Below are 27,361 nucleotides of genomic sequence, written 5' to 3' on the forward strand. Positions count from 1 at the left end.
TCCACCAAACTCATAACGCTTTGTTTGGTAGTTTTCTGCAAAGGTCTGAGTTTCCATTTACTCACCTGATAAAGACAATAAGGTGCAGTCTATAAAAATAAAAGGAAGAGGTATCAACCTAAATATTCCTTTGCTCTTGTTTAAACACTGCCATAGTCATTTAATATTTCCATGCCGATCAAGCTAGAGAGAATGTGAAATGATTTGAGCTCAAAGGCTAAGATACTGAGATACTGCTTTCTAAATAAGAAGTCCTAGTCTCCAACCTCTGCTTTAGCACCACGTATTTTCTTCATTGTTTATGTGAAATAGAGAAATAATCCTTAAAGCACCCAGTCTTCTCTCCAGATGAATATAACAATTGGAAAAGTGTAGTCATAGTTTCTCTTAGCTCTCTCTGTGGTCTGGGACTGTTCTAGTGGAATTTCTAAACCTTGATCTTTTTAAGTTTGAAGAGGAGTTGTGTTTCTATTTTTGGAAGGTTATATTTTTAGTTGAATGCTGCAAGAAGTCTTTTGTGATTTCAGTGCCAAAGAAGAAGATTTTGGGGGCAGGAATATCGTCCACGTGATCTGCTTGTTATTTGATGGTGGAATTTTATCAAGGGGTTCCCAGGAATCCTCTAAGAGCTGTGCCGAATTTGGATGGGTTTTCTGCTTGTGTGCATCTGCCTCATTAGTTTGCCAACAGTCCTGAAATTCTTGGGAGGACATTCATCAACAGTATAAACCAATTTACGGCAGCAGAGTTACAGTAGGAAGAGATTGGGTCTCCTGCCAACGACCTGTTTTGTCACCAAACTGTCACCAATATGTTGATTTTACCAAATTATTTGCCTTTTGCTCAGCTAGGATATTTGTTTTGTCTCAAGAAAAGCAAGCAATTACTCAAAGTAAGCAGAGTCTGTAATGTTCAAATATTATGCAGACATATTTAGATACAAACCATAGTACAACTGTACCTGTACTGTCATGATGGGACCGGCACATAGCCCCCTTGTCCCTGTGCCTGGGAGAGGAGCCCAAGCAGCAATGCCTATGTGGCACTCCTACCAGAGTAGGTGCTTGGGGACCAGCACCTCAGGGAACAGTCCATAAGACCTTTGTTCAACGGGGCACTGCAGCCAGAATTTTCAGGGTGTGTATGGTTCCCTGAGATAGCAATTCAGCGACTTCTTGGAAAGGCTGGACCCTATTCTGTTCTCTAGGTAAAAAGCTGTTGCTAATCAAACCATTTGAAGCATTTGAAGAATTATCATCATCTTCCTTATCCAGACGGAAAAAATCATGAAGCATGCAGGTGAGCGTAGGAAAATCACCACCTGACACTCAGCTAATGAGTAACTGAGCTGGGAGTGGGGCACAGACATATGGGTCTTTGCTCTGAACAGGCAATGTGTGCTTCAGTACACAGAATGGAGATAAGGGCACATATCTCCTTCTGAAGGAACAAGGGCTGCATCTTTCATATCTCCTTTCAGAGAAGGGAGGAGACCTCAGCAGGCATCTGCCTTGTCATATGCAGAAGGTAAATCAAGCTAGTTTCTTTTTCCCAGTCTTGAGGGATGAGTCTTTGAGCACAGGATTCCCCACAACTGCCTCTAAAAAGTGCTCAGACTTCCTCCTTCTTTCTGTATGACCATGGCTGCACTGAAGAGCTCCCGTCTTGCTGAACGGGATTGCAGAGCGGTTTCAGCCATGCAAATGCAGCATGTGGGGAATACAGGAGGGCCAGTATGCTCCCACTGGATCTTTGGTAGATGGTCTTCCATGGCAGTTAATGATTATGTTCCTGCCTGAACTGGTGATCTGCAAGCAGCTTATTGCAGGAATTAAGGGCTCCAAACTGTAACTTAAAGTAAATGTTTGATACTGGAGCATTGGAGGGAAAAATAAAAATCTTGTGAAGCTGTAGAAAAAGAACTTGCTCATCAACACAACTCTCAGGGAGCCACCTATGACCGCCTAACAAGTTTTTTTTCAAGTTGTATGTGATTTAATTAAAACTGGCCCTGTTAAAAGCTGATAGATAAATGTTTCTGTCTAAATGACTACATTTTGAACAGTACCTAATTTCCTAGGTTTTTTCCTAGACTCTAGTCTAACCTATATTCCCGGGCTTCTAGTAATTCTTCTTAACGGCTGTCAGAAATGAATCGGCTCTTAATTCCTGGAAACTAAATCAGGACATAGCAGAGACCATGCTGTTCCAGCTCTTGATTTAATAGAATTCTTGGTTTTCTTTATGGTCCCTTGGTGTCCCTGACTGAAGAGCCTTCTCCGTTCCTGCTTCTTAGAGCTCAATATCACATCTTGACCTGAAAGCCCCATTGTTGATATCCTTTGTAGGTAAATTAAAATACACTCAGCTGGGAAACCTGCTGGTTAACCCTCTTGTGAGACCTTTTTGTTCAGTGCTTTCATGCTCTCAAGTTGCATAGACAATGTGCACTAGGTGATTGATAATATGAGATTGCAGCACTGTGAATTCAGGAAAGCACTTAAGCAAATGGTTATATTGATGGCAATGTGATTGCAGACATGCTTAAATGAAACTCATGGCCATATGCTTTGCCGAACTGTGTGCTTTCTTGGAACAGCTAAATGAAGATATAAAACTTGGAAAACAGATATGCACAAACAGCCACCCCAGACCTCCAGAACCATTGGTATCTTCATAATTCACGTGAAATTGTTATGTCTCAATATGCGCTCATAAAGCAGCATACTTAGCAATGTTAAGAGGGATGTTAGAATTACATTTCAAGAGCTTGTTTGCACACATGCAGATATGCATGATGTTGTTACAGTGAAATGGAGAGGATGAGATAACTAAATACCAGGGTGTGTTTCAACAACGGTCAGTGAGAGTGGTGGCATTCAGAGATGAATGGTTCCAGGAGAGCCCTGTGTATGATTGATTTTGTGTCTTTTAAGTACTGACTAAGGAGAAGGGAACCATTCACTTGGTGCTTAGAGGGGTCTCCAGTGGGAGGGGAAATATTTAGGAAATTAAATAAATTTGCAGAAAATTCAAAACTACAAGTGACACTTCTCAGCCATCTCCTTATTACTGAAAAATAGCTTATAAGTACGGTAACAATATGAACTAAAAGTTTTCCTTTGGAAAACAGAGATTTAAGGTTATGATTAGATCTGTTGTAAGGAGAAGGCAAAACCTAATTCCACGTTAAGATTTCATATTAAGATTATGATTGAAAACTCTTCCCTGTAAGCTCTTTTCCATGCTAATCTTTCATCTTTCTCTTATGATTTTGACATTTCTTGTTAGAATCCCATGAAATCTGTTTATATTAATATTAGAATTAATAATTCATAGTTCATTCCTGAAAAAGTTTCAGTGATCATAAATTTGATTCTCTCTTACAATTATTTTAATAAGTCTTTTACTCATTTGGGAACATTTAATGACTTCATGTGGTGATTAAAGCAGAAATGATAGACAATGGGAAGGTTGCATGAAGGTTCTAGAAATAATGATATGGAAAAAGAACAGAATAAAACTACTAAGTCATGCAGCACGGACAAACGTATTGTCATTTTATTGCTGTTTTTCTCTTATTTAGAGAACATGCTGAGTAATACTGAACCAAAATATTATTAATTAACTAGCCATTCCTTGGCTACAATAACCATAGTAACTAATTTTAGCCCAAAGAGTTTCTACAATCTGCCTGTAATTATGTACGGGCCTGCTATTGGTAGATTGGTTAGCAAACAATGCAATGAGCTGATAAGAGCTGAGAATAAAGCATTGATTTTGAGTTTGAGCTTTACAACTAAGAGCAGCAGATGAAGGAAGCAGAGGGGCTTTAAGGTATGTCATCCAATTTATTGCATCCAAGTTACTGGAGACCTTTACTTCACTGCTGCGTACAAGTCACGCAGTAGAACTTTTATAAATTAGAACTATTATAAATTATAAATCCATGTTTTTGAAGTCTCAGGTCTTGGGGGAGACCTTGAAAATGAAAAAGCTGAAATATAATGCTATGGTTGTTTGTGGGTGGTGGGAAGAGTTTGATGACAAGGACTTTAATAATATTCTAGTTTTCAGAAAAATAACTGTCACTTGTTAGGGCTCCTAGTGGACCTGTATTCTGACAATGTTAAAGGAAACTCAGGAGAGGAACTGCTGGATTATCATTTGTTCATTATAAAGAAGAGGCCTTAAATATATACTTCGCAATATACAGTGTAGTTTCAGACTTTAAAAATGGTATTCCCTGGGGAAGTAACAATAATCATAAAAATGGCTAGCAATTTTGATATCACTAGAGAAAATGTGAATAGCACTATGCTATTTAGAAAAGCTTTTTAAATATTTTAAATTATTTTTAATTAAGGAAAAGGACTTGTATCTAAGTATTGCCTTCACTATTCTGGGGATGGTTGATGTTTCAGTATTGCTTTTCCTCTCCATTCATTCCTGTGGCTGTGGGATTTCCAGGAATAGGGATGCTGGTGGAGTGATAGAATATATTTGTAGGAAATGAGAGGTGATGAAGTGCAACAGATTTAGTGTTACTTCGCACACACCATACACAACTTTTACTAAAGTGTTTTTCTTTTGAGTTATCACTAAAACCCTTGACAATGTTTTCATATGCTAGTGCAATGCACACATATTCCTTCACTTTCTTACTTGAGCTAAAAAGAAGGTATTTCTCTGTATTTAAGGCTGTTTTATAAGGCTAAATGTTCATAACGGAAGGTAAAATGCAGTTGCTGCTGCCAATGTATATTGATCTGGACACTGGAGACTAGTTTTCGTTAGTTTTATTGGTGGTGTGCAGTTCAACATTAATAGTACCACGTTGTTCTGTGTGTGGGGCTGAGCAGCTGGCTCTGCAGACAGCACACACCCCTTGGCACAGCACGCCATGCTCCACTGTGCCTCGCAGAGAAGCGATACTGGGAACAACACAGGTTTTAAACAGCAGTTTAAGGCACTGACTCCACCTACATACTCTCCTTCATTTCAGTTGTGATTTCAGCAGCTTCCAGGGTACCTCCTGTGGTGGTTTCTTCTGCCTCGACTACCCCTCAATGTCTGTGAAATCCCACGGGTTTATAAGCACGCTATTTTCTTCCACTTGACAAATAAGTAACTTACCCTGGCTCCTATGGCTAGTCTTTGCCAAGCGTCACAGGTGTGATATGCTATTAGAGCTCATTAGCATTTTTTGTTAACTACCTTTTTTCACCAACCAACATCCTTCTTTATAAAAGAGGAGGTAGTATGCGTTTGTTCTAAAGAAGGAAATAAACCTTGCAGAATCAGACAAACAAACAAACAAAAATGCACAGGGATTTGTTTTCAGTTTCTGGAGTTTCAGTAAAATGTAAGAAACTTCATAGTTACTCTCAAGTGAAAACTCTTATTTGTGAGTATTTAAAAGTGGTTTATAGCGAATAAAACACATTTCTCAGTGATTTCCCATGAGTGTAATAATGCAGTATTCTATGCTGTGTGAATTATCCTGAACAGGAGATTTATTTTTAACCCCAGTATTAAGTGACGTGTTTTAAAAACTAAAGAATGTATAAACATATATTAATTACAATTAATAATGTAATTTATAGAGTTTTCAAAGCTATTACTTTTGTTTTACTTATGCCAATGGTGTTACTCTGAGCCTAGATGGGCAAGAGGAAGTTCAGTGGTTTGGAAACCACCCTGATTGCCCTCTTCTGTCTGGTGACGGTGGTGGCCATTGTCCTCATTGCGCTGCTAGCATCAGGACAACCTGGAGTCAAAACGACAGGTAAGTACTTGCCATTTGTATTACCAGATGAAAACTCTTCATCAGGAACTGCTCAGCTCTGCTTGCTGAGGTGATCATGAATCCCATGCAGCTCCAGGAGCTGCCTATTGGCATCGTTTAAATCACCATTGAGTCAGGCTTCTCAAAAAGCATTGACGTTCAAATGAAAAACAAACAAACAAACAAAAAAAACGGAAGCATTGCTCTGCTCTTCTTTTTAAAACCAACGTATTTCCTGCGGCTTTCAGTGTTACAGTTATATTCTTAATGGAGGCTTAAGGTGCTTTTGTCTGATGCTCTAATTCAAGCTGCCTGGATGAGCAGTATTTCATGGGAAGGAGCATACATAAAAGCAGTTACACACCACCATTAAAAAAAAAAAAAAAAAAAGAAATCCTTCTGATTTTAATTCGGTGTAAATTTTTTACAAGAAGCGATGCATATTGAGTTATATGACTTACCAAAAATAGGATTACTCTATATCTTAAGAAATAAATCTATCAGTGTTGCCCATATGTGCAGAAATTGAAAGTGAAGTTCTCCTGTCTTTATCTGGAATGTACAATGTTTCAAATGTAAGGTAAATCACAGTAGCAATATTTTAAATTCATTTGAGTCTATTTTAATGTTTAGAGTTTCCAGATGGTGTGAAATATTTAGCAGAAGCACTTAATGATTTAAAAGGTAATACAGATATTCCTAAATTTTGGAAATCCTGTTACTAACCCCTTATTTTATTTCTCTGGCAGGATTTACGCCAGTATGTCCGAACATATTAACAGCAGAGAGAATTGACTGCATCCCAGATCAAGTAGCAACAAAGGTCTGAAAACATTATAGAAAAAATTACAAAACAGAATTTTTCACAAAAAGATTCATGTTTAATTATGAAAATTTACTTTGTCTCTACTATATTGGTGGTTTTATAACTTTTTGTTGTTGTTTTTGTCTCTGAACATCTGAATGCTTTGCAGGGAAGCTTAACTCCTATATAACCAATTTTAGCTCTTTGTCATAAGGTTTGATTTTTCTAGCCACTGTGGCAGTATACTGTGAAGGGTTGAAGACCGCTGCCAATATACTTCCCAGCAGTCTCGCTTTATGATAAGTGGGAACAAAATTAGGCAAACAAGAAACAGTTAGAAAAATTCACTGTTTTCAACAATTTTGCCTAAGCAATTTATTTTTGTCTGGTGGTCAACTATTAGCATTTACAATAAAGCATATTTTAGAAATAGGTCAAGATGCACTTTACACAGATGAACATGATTTTTATAATGCAACGAACACTGCCAATTTCCTTTCAGAACTGATTTGAATTTCACTTTCTCTCTTTCTTGGTTGTTGTCTCTCATCTGAGCAAGCACGGTGTTTAGAAATGACCTTCTTGCTTAAGAATCCATGAGTTAAGTTTTCCAGCGAAAAATAGCATCTTAATTTTTTAGTCCTCTCACATTCAGAACATTTTTATGGTGGCTGTTATAGTAAGGCTATTATTGAGGCTATTATTGTTATTTTTATAACCATTATTATTATTCATTTTATCATGGATGTTCTTATTTTCTGATGGGTGCCTGCCATCTTTCTTTTCATCATGGGGTGCAGTTTATGAGAAAAGACAGTATATTATGATATGTGATACTTACGTCATTCACAGAGGTATAAAAAATGATTAATCAACTGTTTCAATCTCTCAGTGAATTCCCAATCCAATTCCAGAAAAGACAGTTGTTAATGCTACTGTCGTGCCACGGTTTGCGTTATGATATATAGTTCAATAAAGTCCTGCAGGTTAACAGATTAGTAAAGGCTCAACTCACAGCACGTTCCTCTTCTCTTTTGCTTCCATGCCCCAGGAGCAAGCACGCCACGACAGATGTCATGCAGATCACTTTAATCTTTAATTACAACCTTTGAACCAGTCACCCCACATTAAGTGCTGCACTTATCACAACGGAGGAAAGTAGTTTTGCTCTGGTTGCAACTGCAGGCCTTTTTAAATCTGACCTTGTCTTTTGCCCTTGGTGATTAGGAATAATTAAAAATGATCAAAATACAGTTACCAGAAAAAAAAATGGGGGGCCAGATGCAGATTTGAACACAGGGGTACTTGCTCTGGAATTAGAGGTAAAATAAATGATTCTTAAATCTGCACTTTCCTTAGTGAATACTGGGCAGCAGATTTCAGAGGATTAGAGTTAAGGATCACCTTTAATCTGTGCCCTGAGCAAAGCTGAAGAAAGCCTGATACAAGCCAGAGTCCCACCCCGGTGTCTCTTCATTCCTTTATAAATTTTCTCCTGCAAGAATTGTTGTCCTTCTTTAGACTTATTCTAATACTGCAACCAGCAGAGCTTTAAACCTACAGGTATCTGCTTAGGAAAGAACTCTTCTGTAGTGGTTTCCGTTTGTGGTTTTCAGAATAACAAGCATCTGGGAACATTAGGCCTTCCCTAAGCTCATGTAGCAGGTTAGTGTCTGTCTTGATTTCTTTATTCACTGACAATGTCCTAGATGAAGCTAGGATTGCCGAATAGAAAAATAGAAGTATGGAAAGCAAGTAGATATTGATTAACCAGCCGCAGGATTGCTGAAGATAGAAATCCTGAAAGAAAGTAGACATTTATTAACTATTCACTGCTGTGGAAAATTGTTGCAGAGTTTTATTAGACAAGGAAAAAAAATACTGTAAGCAGAGCTAGTATTGTCCAGTCCTAGACTGATACCTTTGAAAGCTTGAAGGGAGACTGTATAGCTTGTTGTTTCAAAACTATCTTGCTTGCACAGGTTTGTTTGGGTGCTCAGAAAAGAAGTTTTAGTTCAGCACATAGCTTAAATATTCTTTTAGTCTTTGGTGCTGAGTTCAATGTTCAGAAGCCATCTCATTTTGTACCCCACCATAAAACTTCTCCCTGTATCCAGGATTTTTTTTCTAAATAAGCTTTGACTTTCTTTCTGATTTTATTGCATATTGGTATCTATTATGCTGTTTTTATAGCTCAGAGGCTGCGATAACCTCCCATCTTTATTTATATTAATGATAACTTTTATAACAGCCTCGACAGTATCTTTGTTTGAACTCTGTTCCTTCCCCTGTGTCAGGTGCAACCAATCTTTTACTTCTGAACTTCCTTATGCAGCAAGCTCAGGGTGCCACAAAAATACAGGAATGTAGTTTACACAACTGCTAGAATAAGATCTAGCTAGAAGGCCATCACTGCACTGTAAAGTAACTGCAGAAGATATTCAACGGGCGTTCATGAGAAGTAGCTGGGAAAAAGAAAAGTGTATTTATGAAGTTGGAAAAGGAGATGCTTGAACTACCAGGCTTCAGGTTAATCTGTTGTTCAAGCTATTCTGTGTTGCAGGGGGTACCCACAGGTCTAGGAAGGAATAAGAAGATTGAGGTAGTAACTCTGTTGATATGTGTTTAGGATACTTCCCCTAACTATGAGGGAAATGAAGGAAATAAAGTTTCTTTGCTTTGAAGAATAAAGCTGCAATCTCTGCAGTCATGGAAGGGATGGGTGCTTCTTCTCATTTTCTTTGAAATAGTTCATAGCCTGGGAAGTAGGGAACTCTCGTGGTGGGAGTTGAGAAGGTGGAAAATGAGCATGATGTTTTACACAGCCTCAGAAAGTGCATTGATTTGTGGATCATGGGGAAGAAATTGTGTTACTGTATCTCTCCTCCAACTGTGTTTTTGTTTGAAAACTAATGAAAATGAGAGCATACATGTTTTCTAATGTGAAGAGTCCATGACAGACAGACATTTTATCTGTGTGGTGAATCTTGGTTTATCTTGAGTGGTTTTGTGGAGATTTCTGTGCTCAGTCCAATCACTACGGAATAAATGCATAAAAATGTCTCGGGCCAGTGAATCTGTGAGCTCCGTCTGTGCTTTCTTTGGCACTTGTATTATTTCTGCACTGGACCTGGCTTAATTTTCTCTATTCAGAGACTGTATTTGACCTGTACTGACTAAATTGGGCTCTATAACCCAAAGAAGAGTGGCATATGCACCAGCAGCAATAGTGATTTTTGCACATCTCCACCTATAACATGCTGCAGAATATTTTAGGTAAATATGGGACAAAAAAAATATATATATTTGAGTACAAACAAACAGCCTCTGCTAGCACACAAGTGGAGAGAGAGGTATTGAAGACCTATATGTTGGATTTGGGTGCCTGAGATCACTCGTGGACATTGCCCTTTGCCCTCAGTGGAGCTTCTTGTATCACTGCTGCCCTTCGCCCCGAGTAATTTGTTGTTATTTTAACATGAGAAAATGTGTGAACGCTTATAGTGATCTATTACTCAGATGTTATCTTCAAACATAAAACTCATGCAGGCGATCTGTGAATAAGTTAATTTATAACAGCAAAGCAAAGGTATTCTAGTTTATTGGAATGCTGAGAGGTGGTGTAAAGGTTGATGCCACTACACTGAAATACATGCTTTGAACAATAGGTTTAATTGCTCAGTCATTTGATTTTATTTTTTTTAAGTTGATTTATCTCAATATAAGGTTCTGCAGAAGCAATCTTAACATTTCTGTAATTGGAGAATTATGTTAAAATACTTATCCTGTACCTGATTATTAATGGTGCATATGTGGATTTTTTCCAACCAGATGTTTACTAGACGTTAAGCCAACCATAAATTTTATCCAGTCTCCAGTGTCTGTTGGTTTGTCTATACCACATCTGTCACAGCTCAAAGGTTTCAATAGTTTTTTACAGGTTCATTTGTCTGTGGCTATTCTGGTTTTAAGAAAAAATTATGTCTAATAAGCAGGTTTCTACTCTGAATACAGAAGAAAAAATGTTTGTTCTGTTCCATTCAAATTGACAATAGATTTTCAAAGAAGGAGTTGGTCTGACTGCACATGTTACTAAGGTTTCTGATGTTTGGGGCCAAATACGCTTCATGTGCATTTTAACTGTTTTAGTATAAAAAGATTTATTTGTGTAAAATCAATTAATTTGTGCCCTTCATGTCCTTGAATCAGAGCGTCTGCACCTTGCGTGGCTGCTGCTGGAGTCCCCAGAGTGATACCAGTGTGCCCTGGTGTTTTTTCTCTAGTAAACATGGGTACGAAGTGGATGGGTCCGTAAGATCAACTCAGACAGGTAAGCTGTGATCGGAGTTCCCCAGTTTTATGCACTTGTGGATATCTGATTTCACAAAATAACGTTGCAACATGTTTTTTTCTCAAGGATTTGAGGCCACATTAAGAAGGCTGCCGTCACCTTCCCTCTTTGGAAATGATATCAACACTGTCCTCCTCACAGGAGAGTATCAGACTTCAAATCGCTTCCGGTTCAAGGTTAATCTTTTTCTTATGCTGTTTTAAGGTTTATGTTTTGTGCAAGATTTTAGGCTGGCTGTTGCTGTGCAGTAAGTTTAGGAAGGCTCAATTAATCCCTCTGATGCGCCCTCATGACTCTCACTGAGAAGAGCTCAGCTTTGCCTTTCTTTGTCTTCTCTGCTCTTACAATGCATAGGGTTAGCAGGGGTATAGCACAGTGGGTTTTCTGCTTGAAGCAATTATGGAAAAAATCAACTTTTATATTGTCCTTACTTTATTACCTATTTTCCTCATTATAGGAAAAGATTTTGGGGGCAGATGTATTTGTTTCCTTTTTATATATAGCCTGGCCATATCTCCCAATAACTTTGTCAGACATCTTTAGGTCTTCCAAAGCTTTCTGTTCTTCATGGAAAATTCAGCAGTTTGTGTAGTGAATGTGGGGTATCGATGGGTTCTGGGGTCAAGCAGGGCTCCTGTGGGAGACCTTCCTCTTGTGGCGGGTTTCCCTGGAAATCAGGGAAAAAGAGGGTCAAGTATAGTAGGGAAACAGTTGAAAATGTGTGATGAAATGGGGAAGAGAATAATGAAGGAAGAAGGAGGAGACTGACAGGGGTGGGAATATGCTAAATCAGACCCATGTGTTAATGCTGAAAAATGTTTAAATTAGACATTATTTTTTAAAGGCCTTACACTTTTATTATTTAAATACGTGCAGATTACTGATCCTAAAACAAAAAGATTTGAAGTCCCCCATGAGCATGTGGGATCTTTCAGTGGATCTGCGGCCTCCAATTTAAACTACAAAGTGGAAGTGAAGCATAATCCCTTTGGTATTGTGGTGACCAGAGTGAGCAATGGAAGAGTTCTGTAAGTAACGTTGGTATTTTTTTTTTGGGTAACACTGATGTCACTGGTTTTCTCTGAAAATCCATGTTGCTGTATAAGTAAGGTATTCCCCAGACGCCGTGTGTAAAGTGCCCTCTTGGACATGTAGTCTACTTCTGCTCTTTTGACTGATGGACATTATGCAAGGGCTCTTGTGAGGACTTTTGAAATAAATAGTGTGATATGGAGAGATCTGTTGTAAAGGTTTTAGGTTTGGCTACCTGTTCTCTTTCCACCAGTACTAGGGAGATCTTTACAGCTATTTTGTTCCATCAACACAGGGAATCACTACTATCTGAAGACCTTCTCAGTTCTTCAAATGACATGTGAATACTCTTCATTGCATCTTTTATCTTAGTTGTTGCAATCATGCTGAATCTTTGAATCACCAAAACCAGGTTGTTCTTTAGACCTATGACAAAAGAGTAGCTGTTGCAAGACAGCGATAAGTTGGTCATGTAATTCTGTAAAATATTTGATGTACTTACATATTGAAAGTTTTCATCCCACTTGTTTCCTAAGAATAAACAAACTTAGCTCTGAAGTAACCACATAGCTTTAAGAGGCGTTAAAAGGGGAAGTGTCAGGATGAACATGCCTGTTAAATCAGTCAAAGAATGATTACCTGTCAGAGTTCTAGGATAGTTAAATTATCAGTGCTTCAAGTTTAACTAATTAGCAATTAGTTTTATGCTGTTATTAGTATTGTTTTCTTATATAGAATCCTCTATAATGATTGATTTGCAATTCTACGGAGCACAAAAGATGGACATGGTATTCAGTAGTCCATGACTGATTAAGCAGGTATATGAAGGGAAATAAGCATTCTAGTTCAAAAGAACCATGTTGAAACATGGATGTTTTCCTATATCCCCCCCCGCCCCCTTTTCTTTCTTTAAGGTAGAAAATGCAACCACTTTTATGAAATTTAATAAATTTTAATGATGCTCGAGTCCGAGTTGAAGAGTATCTCAAAGTAAGCCAGGGTTAGCATGAATTAAGAGCAGCCCCTCAGATGTAAATCCTTGATAAAGTGAGTGCTTTTCCCTAACACTTAAACAAGCAACCAAAAGAGAAAGATTTTTTGGAAAGAAAAGAGTGAGGATCACTGTCATTGCAAATCACTACAAAAATCCTAATCATCCAAATAATTATAAAGCCAAATAATTATAAAGCTTGCATTATCATTTGTTACACTAGAGCCCGCCTCCCCCCCCCCCCCCCCAAGAGTTAGAGCTCAAATGAACCAATTACCATCATTATTTGCAAGACAATGTGAATGACTGCTATAGCTTCACTGGAAATACAGACTTTCCCACCCCAAAGTATTAGAAAGCAAGCAGTTGGGCAAAATGGTGATTGTAGTCATTAAAAATGGACAGAAGTATATGACATGAAGACTTGACCCTTTCAAACATAAATATTTTTAACTTTAAAAAAGAGAAATGGTAACATGGGAAATTAAAATTATAGCAAGCCTGAACTCCCCCCTTTCTGTCATTTGTGCAATGTTTATAACTGATAGTAAGCTGTATATTTACTTATTAGTTTTTAATGGTGATTTAATATTTTTAAATTAAAAATATTTTAATATATTTTAGTGATGGTAATATACTTATTCATGGTGATAAATACATTGTATGAATACATCTGAAGTGACAAAGTCTGTGAAAATCAATGCAGTTGTGTTTGCATAAAGCTGAGAAAAAGTTGTCCTTCGGCTCCTTCTTCATATGAATATCATGATGAATGACACAGATATCACATGAAAATATAACTTTTAAAAATTTGTAATTAAAACTAGAGTGTGTAGATAAAAGCATATTACTTTGAAACTGTGTATGATGTTAAAAATTATTGATGTAGTTTACTTTCTCAAAGTAAGTCATTTTCTCTGCTTTTGGTGAAAAACTGTGTTTCTGCATATCCCTGTAAGCTCCTGTTTTAATGAAGCTGAAGATAACCCTCAGGTCTCAGGATCAGCTTCCTTACAATTGCTTTGTGATTTAAATCTGGGTTAACTCATAATCACATTCTACTTATGATTGTTTCATTTAAAAAAATAATGAAAAGGTAAAGCTACTTCTGGGTAGGGGTCAATTCCATCCATTTGCCAGGTGGAAATGTTCAAAGTCTTAGAGCAATAAAAGAAGAAAATGAATATGTTTAAGATCAATATTAATAAAATTCAATCTTTTGATTGATTAAAGGACTATTGTCTGACAGTAGGAATTGCCTTGCATTTTACTCCTCTCTGCCTCAACACTGCTCAGATTTCCTCAGTTTCCTGAGCCCCTCTGTAGAAACAAGGAATAAACTTTGCTTTAGCTTAAGCCTTTAAAGCTCTCCTAATCTTCATTTGGGATGTGAATTGTTTGTAATGAAAGGGATTGGTGAAAGATACAAAATTAAATTAACAGAAGAAACTTTATTAATGAAATTGACTTTTACTGAGCAGATTCACAATTCAGTGCAAAAGATGCAGGGTGGGAAGCGTTGGTGGAAGCGGTGATTGTGAATGTATGTCCAAAAATAGATGGGCCACTTGTATGAGAAGTTTCTACAGATCAATTGGTACTGCTCTTCTCATCCTATGTGCAAGGACATCTCTGTCTGCTGCAGCTGCACATTGTCCCCTTCCATGTGTGTCCCCTTTGGGCCTCTGGATGGAGACCTGAGCCTGCCTATCCATCTCTAGCTAAAAGGAGTAGAAACAATTATTCTATCAATTCTTGGTGAAATCTGTGTTTTTTTTCTTAATTGTTTCATCAGGTTTGATACTACCATAGGACCACTGCAGTATGCTGACCAGTTTTTGCAGCTATCAATCAAGCTTCCTAGCAGCAACATTTATGGGGTGGGAGAGCATGTGCATAAACAGTACCGACACGATGTCAACTGGAAAACCTGGCCCATGTTCAGCAGGGATATTGGCCCCTCTGGCGTAAGGACTTATTTTATTATTCTCTATTCTTTGCAAATGAATTCTGGAATCCAAAGCTGTTATGCAGTAGACATTAATAATATCAATTGAGTTTTTCCCCAAGAACTTCTCAGGCACTGTATTTATTACTAAAAGCTAGATAGTACTGATGAGAATTCCCTAAGATAGCCTTTTGTAAATATTTTTATTTTTGTCTTGATGTGAAATTGAAAATCAGTTTCTAAAGATATGAGTCTTCAGTTTCTACTGATAAGCAAAATAAATAACAATATGTCTTAATCCTTGCTTTGTGCAGAGTTTGGTACATATGACACATGCTGCTTCAGTTAACAACATTGTAGTTCGGCAAATGATGGCAAAGTTCTCTTTAACAGCTGTCTCTTTATGAGATAAAATATGTCTGTCAGCAGTTATTTGTGTCTGTAGTCTTTTTCCAAAATGATTTCCAGGGCACCCATATTTTTGATAATTACAGAAGAATCTTACATCTGCACTGAGACTTCTCTAGGCTTTGATCCAAGTTCTCCTCAACACTGGTGCGCACAGGCACATGGTGTTGGTCCGTCAGTTCCTCCCTGCAGTGATTTGCTCACAGAGTTACAATGAGTTTGTGTGGGTTAAAATCAGTTGAGATGCTGATTCAAACAACAGTAGTCATTTTCTGCTTGTGGTAAACAATCAGATCTTATTGCTATACTCATTAATATACTTTGCTTTGACTAGGGAAATATTTGCTAAAGCTTGTAAGCAGTCAGTTGAGCTAATACTATGAAAAAAACAAAACATTCAAAGCCCTACATGTCTAGTACAGAATCAACACATGGACATTGTGCAGAAAGAAATCACTATAGAGCATGAGTGAAGGAATTTTTGTTAATGTGAATATTTTTGTGTGTTTTTTATTGAAGTTCCTCGAGTAATTTATTTATAACTCACCAGTGAGCCTCCAACAGACACCGTTTGTCAGTGTTACTTCAGTATAAGAAAGCAGCAATCCATATGATTTATTTTCAGAGAATGCTTCAGTATTTTGCTGAAATTTAAGCTATACTAACAGAAGCTAGGGGGAGAGACCACTATATGTAATTAGTTAATAATTTGGAATTAGGAGATCAGGGTTCAGGACCAAAATCTAAATTAGGTCAGATTTGTCTCACTATAAACAAGCTCTACTGTAGAAATCATACCATTTATTTCCTATCTCTACTACATGTTCAGCTTATAAACTGCCTCTTGTTAGTGATTAGTACTTGAAAGTTTGAAGATGGTTCTTATCCAAATGGCTCTATTGAGTGTAGGCTGATTAAGTTAAACTTAACAGTGAACAAAATCAAGTTAGGATAATTTCACATTGCTCAGGTTCTGTTCCTCTTCCATCATGTGTTCTGAGTTTTCAGTCGCAGGGGTGAAACACAGCTATGACAACAGCTGTGATCTTTTCATTTATTTGTTTATTTATTTATTGTTGTTGCTAGTAATAATGGAAAAAACAATATAATGGAAATAAAGAAGACAGGTGCTCTCTTACTTACATACACTAGATATAAAAAATGGTTGTCTTGCAGGATTCATAGTAACATAGATGAGAGGTAAAATCTTGTACTAACTGTCAAGTTATTTTGTCACTCGATGTGCACATATATTACACAGAAATAGTACTACAATGTATACAGACTTGCCCAAAGTTCCATCATATCTGCTTGTCTATGTTATCTCTATATTTCAGGAAAGTTCAGTTTTAATTGAAAACATTCTCATAAAGGAGAAAAATGCCAGGCAGTAGAAAACAAAACTTTAGGAAAAGTGTCGTGATTTTTCTTTCTGTTGTTTGCTATATTTTGAAAAGTTTCAAGTTCTACATATGTTATATTTTGAAATATCCCCAAAACAGTGTTATTAGATTTTAACTCCTCTTCTCTCTCTTATTTATTTATTTTATTTTATTTTTTTCTCTCCTTGAAGTCAATGCATAACTTATATGGAGTTCAAACTTTCTTCCTGTGTTTGGAAGACAGCTCTGGAGCCTCTTTTGGTGTTTTCCTGATGAACAGCAATGCCATGGGTAAGAAAACTTTCTCTGTAACTCTAAGTATTGCAGCTAAATATCTCTTTGAATGATACGCAGGATTGAGATCAAAACTGGGTTAATGTAAATATGCCTTTTAAAATCCTATTGTATATAAAATCCTAATGAATGTTGTCTTCAATTATCTGATGACAGTCATTGTAAGCATTTAGTAGTTTAGCAAATACGCAATGTTAGCAGTGAGTGGCTCAGGGTTACAAGCAGATTATGTTGGACACCTGAGTGTCAGAAACTTCTCTGAAGCCTTGCACAGCTCTGAGCAGATGTGCAGGATAACAGAATCAGAGTGTAAACTTGGGGCGAGCATTACTTGAAAGTAAACACTCTTTTGTCTTTGAAATAGACATGCACATATGTATGCTTTAGGAAAACATTTCTCTTGAGTCTGGAAAGTTGTACTGAAAAGTTAAAGAGAAAAGGTTGTGCCATTGGATTTTTTTCTGATTCTTTTCTCTTTGTGGGATGTAAAGAAATGCAAACATGAACATCTAAGAGTCTTCTAAATACATTTCCCCTTCACTGCCAGTTCAAGTAATGGTTTTGAGTTCCTTAGGTATTTCTGTTTTGTGTTTTTGTTGTTGTTATTGTTGTTTGTTTTGTGGTTTTTTATTTTTTCCTTAAATTAATTTTTCTAGTCTTCAATATTAGTATGACAAAGTTATTTTATATTTAGCTGGTATTCAGAATTGGGTTTGTGCATTCTTCTCTGGCAGAGTTTGCGGTGCAGCCTGCTCCAGCAGTGACCTATAGAACCATTGGTGGTATCCTTGATTTCTATATCCTCTTGGGGAACACTCCAGAGCAAGTAGTCCAGGAGTACCTGAAGGTACCTTTATATAGAGAGACTACACAGGGAACAGACCCTTAAAAGTTTTTGTTTTGTTTTTATTTTATTTTATTTTATTATTTTTTATTCCCTTCTTTATGTCTTTGCTATGTTATCTATTAATTGAAAGTATGATTCACTATATATTTATCTGAGAATAACTGTTAGTATGTTGCTAATGTGACTGCTGCCATTAGTAATAGCTAGCTGGTGTTAAACTGGGGTGTAGATGTTCTTAGCTGGCCTACAGGCAGCTGAAACCAGAGCACTCCTTTTGCTGGAGATACTGTTGCAGAGAGGATGCATCTGTTTCAGGCACAAGAAGTCTGTAGCTGCTAAGCTGATCAGTCTGTACACCCTGACTGATTTCCACAGTGAGCTAGAGGTGGTCTACACAGAGCAATTTATGCTTCCGTGCTGAGGCTTACCCTTACTATAAGGACAAATTCTTGTTCATATGGCAGCATTATAGGGTTGATATTGTGTTTTCTGATACGTCATGATCTTCTAGTCATTAGATATCACAGACATAATTTCTTGTGGTCCGATCAGGTTTCAGTGACACCTTAAACAACAGACAAGTGACAATGAACCCAACTTCATTGTCACAATGTATTTGCCTTTCTTAAAAGGAAACATATATATATACATATATATAAATATAGTTGAAGGCAGATAAAAAAATATATATATATATGAATGTTGCATTTGGAGTGCACTGCTCATTTTACGTTCAAGCTTAGTGTATATTATTCAAATGGTTTGGGGCACTGAGGTGACACACAGTGTCTGCTAATGGTGCCTAATAATTTTAATTTAACTAATAATTTTACTCTCAACTTGCAGCTTGTGGGACTGCCATTGTTGCCCTCCTACTGGAGCCTGGGCTTCCAGCTCAGTCGCTGGAATTACGGGTCCTTGGATGAAGTGAAGAACGTGGTGGAGAGGAACCGTCTGATTGACCTCCCTTATGTAAGTTCAGGGTTTGAGGAGGGCAACAACCCATCAAGGCAGAGTCCTGTGGGAGAAATTGCCCAGAGATTATGACTGTGGTGTTCTTCTGCTAGTTCATTTCACATCAGTTCAAATAAGTAAATTTCTAATAAAATACCAAATATGGACTTCTGGTGTCAAAAGTTTATGCTTTTTAATGGCAGAGCCAATATCAGAATCGGACACCAGGAGAGGCTTAATTACAATAAGTTTTATCTGCCCACTTTATTGTAATATCTTTTCAGTTATATTTTCAAACTATATCTACTTATTTTGTAGTGTTAGCTAGTGTGCTGAAATATTTTTTCAATGTACTGTGGACAGTTACGGAACCAGAGATTATTTTTAGTTGATAAGCAAAGGTAAGTAACAAATAAATTTTAATGAGATTCCAGATTATAGTAGCCTGATGGTGTACAAAAGATGAATACACCCTATTTTTTAAGATAAGTGTTGAGGAAGAAATGTTTGGATTTAAAGGGTAGTTCTAGAAGTCAGGCAACTGCAAATACTCACCCATCATGGGGATAGTAGAAAGGATGCTGTTACACATTCATTTGAATTCTGATGTGAAATACAGTTTCTTTAAGGCACAAAAGATGTGTCAGTACAGTACATTTGGACTGTGTGAGATGAGATGCACATATTACAAACGGTCCTGACTGCGTATTTTCTGTCAGGCTGCAGTAAAGTCCCAAAAGTAAATTCACTTCAGGATGAGCAGGAATTCTCATAAGAAATTACATCGTAAAAATATACAAAAAAAAAAAAAAAAAAAAGCCTTTACATGTTACATCTCATGTTTAAGCTGAACTCTCTTCTCTTCCAGGATGCTCAGATCACTGATATTGACTACATGGAGGAAAAGAAAGATTTTACATATGACAAAGTGCAGTTTAAAGATCTCCCTAATTTTGCATCTTATCTGCATAACTATGGAAAAAAATATATTATCATATTGGTAAGAATTTAAGTATTTATTTTTTCCTTGTAAATACTATCATTATAACTATATATCATTATACTTTGCATATTTTTATGCAATTATTACACTTCCTGCTTAACATTCCACTATAACTCATGGTGTGTATCTTTGTTTCTTATTATTGTATTTTATTTTTATTTTTTAAAACCTTTTTAGGATCCTGCTATTAGCACAAAAACCCTATCTGATGGTAGTGAATATGGAAGCTACACCAGGGGACAGTCTAAACGAGTCTGGGTTAACGAATCAGATGGAATAACACCATTAATTGGAGAGGTAAACACATTTTTATGAAGTTTAAACATGGTCAGTTTGGCTTAATTTGGCCAGGAGGGTCATTTTAAACTCTCTTCTTCCAGTGAAATTACCAGCCAGTGAGAACCAAGTTTATAAGGTCCCACTTAGCATATGATACATTTCAACCCTTCTTGATTAATTTTTATACATTTTTTTACATTATGTGTGTCTATTTTTGGTACAATCCTGTTTTATATTAATACAGTTTTTTAGGAAAACTAAAAGTACATGCCGTTTTTAGTAGGGGGAAAAAAGCACTTAACAGCCCTGCCAACCCATTGAAAACTTATGCAAGAAAAATGGTATTCTAATAGCCAGTACTTCATTTGATTTTATCAGGCATCTCACAATGATAAAAACAAAACAGATTATATATGTATATATATATATATATAATTATGGACTTCAGTTAATGTAAATCTGGGATCTGGGGGCTCTGGTTGACGGTAGGCTCACCATGAGCCAGCAGTGCAACTTGGCAGTGAAGAGGGCAAACCGTATTCTGGGGTGCGTTAAACATGTTATAGCCAGCCTGTCAAAAGAGGTGATTATTCCACCATATTTAGCATTGGTGCAGCCTCATCTGGAATCCAGTGTAGAGTTCTGGGCTCTACAATTTTAAAAGGATGTTAAGGTATTTGAATGCATCCAGAGAAGAACAAGAATTATGTTTAAAGGATGAAAGAAAATGGAAGGCATGTCCTTTGAGGAGGGGTTGAGGACACTGGGTTTGTTAAGCTTGGATAAGAGAAGGTTGAGGTGTGACCTCACTGCTCTTTACAGCTCGTTGAGCAAGGGAAGTGGAGAGGTAGGTGTACATCTTTTCTCCCTGGTGTCTACTGACAAGACACATGGGAATGCCTAAAAGCTGAATGAGGGGAGGTTCAGACTAGATATTAGGAAAATCTCATTTACCATGAGGGTTGTGTGACACTGGAACAGGCTTCGTAGGGAGGTGGTTGATATGCCGTGCTGTCCATGTTTCAGAGTCATTTGGATGCACTTTGGGTCAGACCCAAAGTAGTCTGACAGTTAGACTTCTTGATGACCTTTGTATGTCCCTTCCAACTGGAACTATGCTATGCTATGCTATGCTATGCTATGCAATTCTATGCTATTCTATTCTATTCACTTTGATACATAACCTCATATTCTGCCATGTACCAAAAAAGGCATTGAAGAGCAAATGGAAGAGAGGGCTTAAAAGAGGAAAAAGGTAGAGAAAATCCTTTTTGGTAGAGAATTTCGGTTTTGTTCACATTTTTTTAATGTTTGGCCTAGGCCTGGTTCAAGTTATTATTTGGAAAACAAAACAACAACAAAATCAAACAAAGGAAGTTTAATATATTATAAATTTTCATCTTCTTCTAATACAATTAACAGTGTAATCAATTATTTCCTTTTTAATGTTATAGGTGTGGCCGGGGGAAACTGTGTTCCCAGACTACACCAACCCAGACTGCACCAGCTGGTGGGTGGAAGAATGCAGATTGTTTTATAACACAGTGCCATACGATGGAATCTGGATTGTAAGTAATTCTGAACTTTCATTTTAAGATAGATGTTTATCAAAGGAAAAGTTTAAAAAAAGTTTGAAAGGAAAGTTTACTGTTAGTAACCTGAAATCATTGCAGGATGTTCATGTCTTTTGCTGTTGGATATGCAATTCAAATTTGATATCAATTCAAATTTGATATTCAAACCTTCTTCCCCTTAGACTTTTTCTGTTTTTCCTACTTCCTTTTACGTAAAAATAAAGAACTTTTCTGAAAGAAAGCAAGAATCTACTGAATATTTGGATATGCATTTTAGCAAGCTATAACAATTTTAAATTAACTTCTGTGGCAAAGTTGTAGTCCTTTACCTGCTACATGATCGAATATGTAGCTCTCACTTGCTTTGCTGACTGTGGTTCCATCAGGTCAATCTTTCAAGTGCAGACTGCACAGCTGTCCCGCAGAGAGCAAACGATTTGAGTCACGGAAACTAGTCACTAGACCAGTGCTACAGTGCTAAACTGTGCTAAAGATGTAGCTCTCACAAAATGATGCTCACCAGAATACAGAATTCCGCCCAACAGTGAGATCTGTATTAATACAGGAACAGTCCAGTTCAGAATCCAAGTGGTATCACTCTTACCTAAATGTATGGTACTAGTACTAAGTATTCCTTAAAGGGTAACAGAATAGAACATGTTGGGAATACATAGTTGAGGAAACTTTATTACAATCTGCATCTGCGTCTTACAGTCTGCATCTTACCTTTTCAGGACATGAATGAAATATCCAACTTTGTTCAAGGCTCAAATAAGGGTTGTGCACAAAATGACTTAAACTATCCTCCATTTACTCCCAGTAAGTCTATCTTCTTTAATCGTAGAGAAAAATATTAAAAAGAATGAATTACAAATTACTGTGCAATTGCCTACAAGGATGCAAAGTGAATTTACTCTAGTTCTTATGGATGGTGTATGAACATTCTAATTGAGAGACAATACAGGTATGCCTTGGCGTGATTCAAAAGCGCAGTTCATATAAATCAAGAGAAAAAAAATGTGTTTTTACCACTTTTCTAATGATTACTGAATATTTTTGCTGCCTTAATTATCCCTGAAGATATATTGATGCTCTTTCACTCAGTAGTTTTACATTTGTACACAGCACAACACTTACATGGAATTCATATTTGCTATTAAGTACTAACTTCAGGAAACCATTACCATCATATTGTCCAATAGTGATTCAGAAATTTAGGGTGCAGCAGTACAGTTCTTCTTTGCATGGGTAAACAGTCAGTTGCAGGACAAATGCAGCTGGACCAAGGTTGAATTGCAGTCAATTTGAGCCAGTGCTTAGTGTGTCATTTTACTGTAAAATTTGGAAGTAAAAATGTTATTTTCTCTGACCTCAAACACAGATGAATTATTCAAATTAAACAAAAAGTGTTTCCATCTGTTCTAGATTGCAACTATTTAGTATCCCCAGTTCTAATTTAAGATGGAAAATAGGCAAGGATTACCTGTTAGTTGACTGAAAGTTAAAACTTTAAATAATGAATTAGCTTTTGAGGGTCTCTTCAGCATTCACAGCCCCCAGGTAGCTCACAGAGCAAATATGGGCCACTTGTGACCTCACAGGCATAGTCTGCTACCTTACAGTAAAGCGAATAGTCAATACAGAGAATGCGGAGTCTGCTTACACCATCTTGTTGCTCCCAGACATATGCTTGGGCTCACGATAAAGCTGACAGTGAGTCCACTTGTGTATAGATTAATTAAGAGAGGTGCCAGCAGAAAGCACTGGCACTGAAGGGATTAACTGTGGTTACCATTTAATCACACCTAGGCAAAGATAAAGTGTTTGAGATAACTATTTTATGCACTGAAGAAATTGATACACATTTTCCGTATGTCTACTAAATTCTACTCCCTTAGCAAAGCTGCATTTCAGGAGCTGTTTGCAGTTATGCATGATTTTTTTTTTCCTATTTGTGTGTTGATGGTCATGTGGTATACAAAGCTCAAGAGCAGAAAACAGCACCATTGGAGCAAAGTTGAATAAAACCAGCAGCCAACAAAATAATTGTGTTCCTGTAGTAGTAATAGTGATATTTGTTTAATGCAAACATAGTGAATTTGTTTAATGGAAACATTAAAGAATGAAAGAAAGGCTTCAGTGTCATGAAAGTGCACTAAATAAAAGGTTGGAATATTCAGAATCAAAACATGCTTTAAAACTAAAATCTATGTTCCTTTATTGAAGGTATTCTTGATAAACTCATGTTTTCCAAGACACTTTGTATGGATGCAGTGCAGAAGTGGGGCAAACACTATGATGTCCACAGTCTTTACGGATATTCCATGGCCATATCAACAAACGAGTAAGGAATGCATCCTAATATCTTTACAAAAAAGTTTCAGGTTTGCATCGTCCAAAATAGCAACTTCTAAATGAACCTGATTTCTGGACAAAATTAGACTGTATTTAAGCCACTGCAAGAAAAGCAAAATCTACTAACTAAAGTTCTGGGTCAGGCGTCGATAGTCAAAGACTTACAGAAGGGTTATTCAAATTTAACATCTTGAACTTTGCTAAAGGATGCCTGTCTAACTGTAAAGGAGTCCAGGTCTCTGCAATGACCGATTATAGTAACTTAGTCAGTATAAATCTGCTTTATATAAAACTACTGAAGCCTCTGTTATCTTTATTCTGTTGCATAGCTCCAGTCTTATTTCATTTTCAGGGTCATCAATACAGTGTTTCCTGGAAAACGAAGCTTCCTGATTTCGAGGTCTACTTTTGTGGGATCAGGAAAGCACACGGGACACTGGCTGGGAGATAATGCAGCAACATGGGAACACATAAAATGGGCGATACCTGGAATGCTGGAATTTAACCTCTTTGGAATTCCTTATGTATGAAATTCTAGTTTGTGACCTTTCAAAACCAATGGAAAAACATTACCTCTTTACCTCTGTGATAATGGGTTGTCTAGTCAAAGGCTGTTTATATAACAATCTTAACTCTTCAGCTATGCCGTAATCCCCTTTAGGGATCTGGTTTTAACATTTTTTTTCCAATGACTGATTTTTGGTTTAGGCCACGTATTTTGGTTTCTATGACTGTATGTGTATGGTGAGACTTGCAGGTAACAGACATATGCCAAGCTACTTGTTACATCTAGTATTATTATATTCGTTAGTGATTCATGTGGTGTTTTCCTTTCCATTTCCATTTTGAATGAAATAGAAGCATCCATTTATAAGTGAAATGACCAAATTGTTCTTCAAGATTTAAATTTGTATGATTTGGCGTTGTTTTCTGAACATATGCCTATGAGTACCAAACAGGAAGGTAAGGGTTAGAAAGAAAAAAGAATGATGGACAGTGCTAGGAGCCAATCAGTTGACTGGTTGTTTGATTTATTGATTGATTTTGTACAAAGCCTAGTTAAAGGAAGATGTTTTCAATGGATTAGTCACCCTAGCAAAAAAAAGAAGGATGAATTGATACGTCCCTTAAATGTTACATCTTGTGTAGAGATTAGAGGTGCAGTATACTCTCTATGCAACACATTCTGCTTTTATTTAAAGATTGGAGCCGATATTTGTGGTTTCTTTGATGACACGACAGAAGAACTTTGCAGGCGGTGGATGCAAGTAGGAGCCTTTTACCCATTTTCCCGGAATCACAATGCTGAAGGATACATAGTAAGTTGTACCTTCTCTTACAAACTGTTTTGGATTCCACTCCCACATTTCCTTTGATAGTATCCCTAATGATCATTACCATCACTAGCAATTAGATAGCAGAGCAGTCTGAAACTGACAGAACCTTGAGCTCTCTTTATGAAATCCTGCCTTCAAGAGGTTAAGAGGTTCTGCTTCAGAAGGGTTAGTTTCATGTACTTGAGGCTTCATGGATTTGGCAGCAGTTTCATCACCATTATTTGCCCCTTCCAGTGAGGGCAAGCACTCGCTGCTCTGTAACCCATTAGCCTGATTCTCAGGAGCACCCTTTAGTGTGCACTGGCATGCGTGCCCAATGAAACGTGGGCTGCCCCTGACGTGCCCTCCTCGCAGTTGGACAAGGAGGGACCGGCAGTGCTAAGGGAGACTGGAGCAGGACCTCAAGTCTCACAACCCAAAAGGCAGATACTGTGCAGATGCACACCACTGAATTTCAGCTCCTCGCAAACAGCAGCTGCTTTCCGTGATTGGCAGGGTATTTCCCACACAATGAAAATAATCTAATATTTATTTTCAGCCTCAGGATCCAGCTGTGTTTGGAGCCGATTCACTTTTGGTGAAAACCTCCAAACATTACTTGAACATTCGCTATACTTTGCTGCCCTACCTGTACACCCTCTTTTACAAAGCTCATACCCAAGGGGACACGGTTGCACGTCCAGTTTTGCACGAGTAAGTGTACCAAAGAGCTTTTGTGGTAATTTTATTAGGAATAAAAGATTCAGACAGCTTGAATGTTGATAGGAGCTATCCAAATAGGTATGTAATTTGTGAAAATGCATGTTGGAATATATATAGAGAGAGACAACTTCTGAATTCATGAAATACCATTTTGGTGTAATCAGAAGAGTAATCAGAAACCATCTGTAATTTCTGTATATATGCATATATTATTGTCAGTCAGTCTTAAGAGGTGCTATGAAATGTTATTGCCAGCTAATTAAATCACTCTGGGCCATGATCTGTATATTAGAATGTACATTTCCTTACCTGGAAACTTTTGAACACAACTAGGTCAAGAATACGTCAAGAAAAAGAAGGAATTTTCACCTGACACTTTTCAGTCATGATTCTGGGCAATCAGTACTTTGAAATACTAGGATTACTGATGATGGTCTAGTTCTTCAAAATGAGTTAGTGCCCTGTCCTTCCCAATTCCCAGGTTCTACTCAGATGAAGCGACGTGGGGAGTTGATAGGCAGTTCCTGTGGGGTCCTGGTCTACTTATTTCTGCTGTCCTTGACCCGGTAGGTTTGGCTGCTTGGTGTCTGTCTCATAACCACCTCATGGGGAAGGGGGACTCCTCAAGTCACTAGCTGCAACTCTTTTCTCTGGTGGGGGGCTACAGCATAAAATGCTGAAGTTATGTTATTGCTGTTCCGTTATTCCTCGGTTAGAAACCACCTTCCTTTTTTTTTTTTTTTTTTCCTGAGCTTTTGGAGTTTGTCTGACAACTTTGTTACTCAGCTTGAAGATTATAGCTCCTCTGCTGTGTATGTATTTCCTCCTGAAATCACGCTCCCTCTCCCATTTTATGCTGAACAAGGTGAACCACAAAAATGGGGTCTTCCTGTTTCCCAGAGGAGCTCAGGAAATGTCCTCTGGTCCTATTCTGGTCTGAACTCTTCTGTCTTGAGTAGACCTTAAGCCATTTCACAAGAAAAATGCAGAATTACTTGTCTATTAGCAGTAACGCAGTTTCTTCTCCAGGTGAAGTATGTTTTTTTGCTAGATGATTGTACATATTATTCATTGGTACATCACATTACTGACTGTCTTTGGACTCCTTGCAAATGTACATTTGTTAGTCTTCTTCCCCTCCCCCTCCACCCCTTCACTTATTACTTTCAGTGAGAGAGCCCACAACATATTTTTGTCACTGTTGAAATGGAAAGTCTTGCACTTTATATATTAAATCCCATATAATCTATTATATTTTCCATCTCCTGTTTTTCAGTCATCTGGGGAACCAGTCATCTGGTCTGATATACT

At 37.3% G+C, this 27,361-nt stretch overlaps 1 protein-coding gene across 2 annotated transcripts in view; it reads left to right on the forward strand.

Moving 5' to 3' along the window:
• Positions 1-1,377: 1,377 nt before the first annotated feature.
• The window catches only part of LOC310903897 (maltase-glucoamylase-like), a 72,225-nt gene continuing 46,241 nt past the window's right edge, over positions 1,378-27,361 (forward strand). The window contains exons 1-19 of one of the 2 annotated variants that reach the window (XM_083847946.1): positions 1,378-1,527; positions 5,665-5,788; positions 6,538-6,611; positions 10,803-10,923; positions 11,011-11,120; positions 11,821-11,972; positions 14,763-14,934; positions 16,897-16,996; positions 17,734-17,846; positions 18,693-18,818; positions 19,669-19,800; positions 19,981-20,100; positions 21,537-21,650; positions 22,391-22,475; positions 23,883-24,000; positions 24,364-24,535; positions 25,214-25,330; positions 25,887-26,041; positions 26,532-26,616. In XM_083847946.1, the coding sequence (XP_083704072.1) occupies positions 1,519-1,527; positions 5,665-5,788; positions 6,538-6,611; positions 10,803-10,923; positions 11,011-11,120; positions 11,821-11,972; positions 14,763-14,934; positions 16,897-16,996; positions 17,734-17,846; positions 18,693-18,818; positions 19,669-19,800; positions 19,981-20,100; positions 21,537-21,650; positions 22,391-22,475; positions 23,883-24,000; positions 24,364-24,535; positions 25,214-25,330; positions 25,887-26,041; positions 26,532-26,616 (2,199 nt within the window). In that variant the 5' untranslated portion in view covers positions 1,378-1,518. Of the gene's footprint in view, positions 1,528-3,782; positions 3,838-5,606; positions 5,789-6,537; positions 6,612-10,802; positions 10,924-11,010; positions 11,121-11,820; positions 11,973-14,762; positions 14,935-16,896; positions 16,997-17,733; positions 17,847-18,692; positions 18,819-19,668; positions 19,801-19,980; positions 20,101-21,536; positions 21,651-22,390; positions 22,476-23,882; positions 24,001-24,363; positions 24,536-25,213; positions 25,331-25,886; positions 26,042-26,531; positions 26,617-27,361 lie in introns of those variants that run through there. The other variant, XM_083847947.1, reaches the window with a different exon arrangement.

This window comes from Anser anser, assembly GCF_964211835.1.
Source record: "Anser anser genome assembly, chromosome: 9".
NCBI lineage: Eukaryota > Metazoa > Chordata > Aves > Anseriformes > Anatidae > Anser > Anser anser.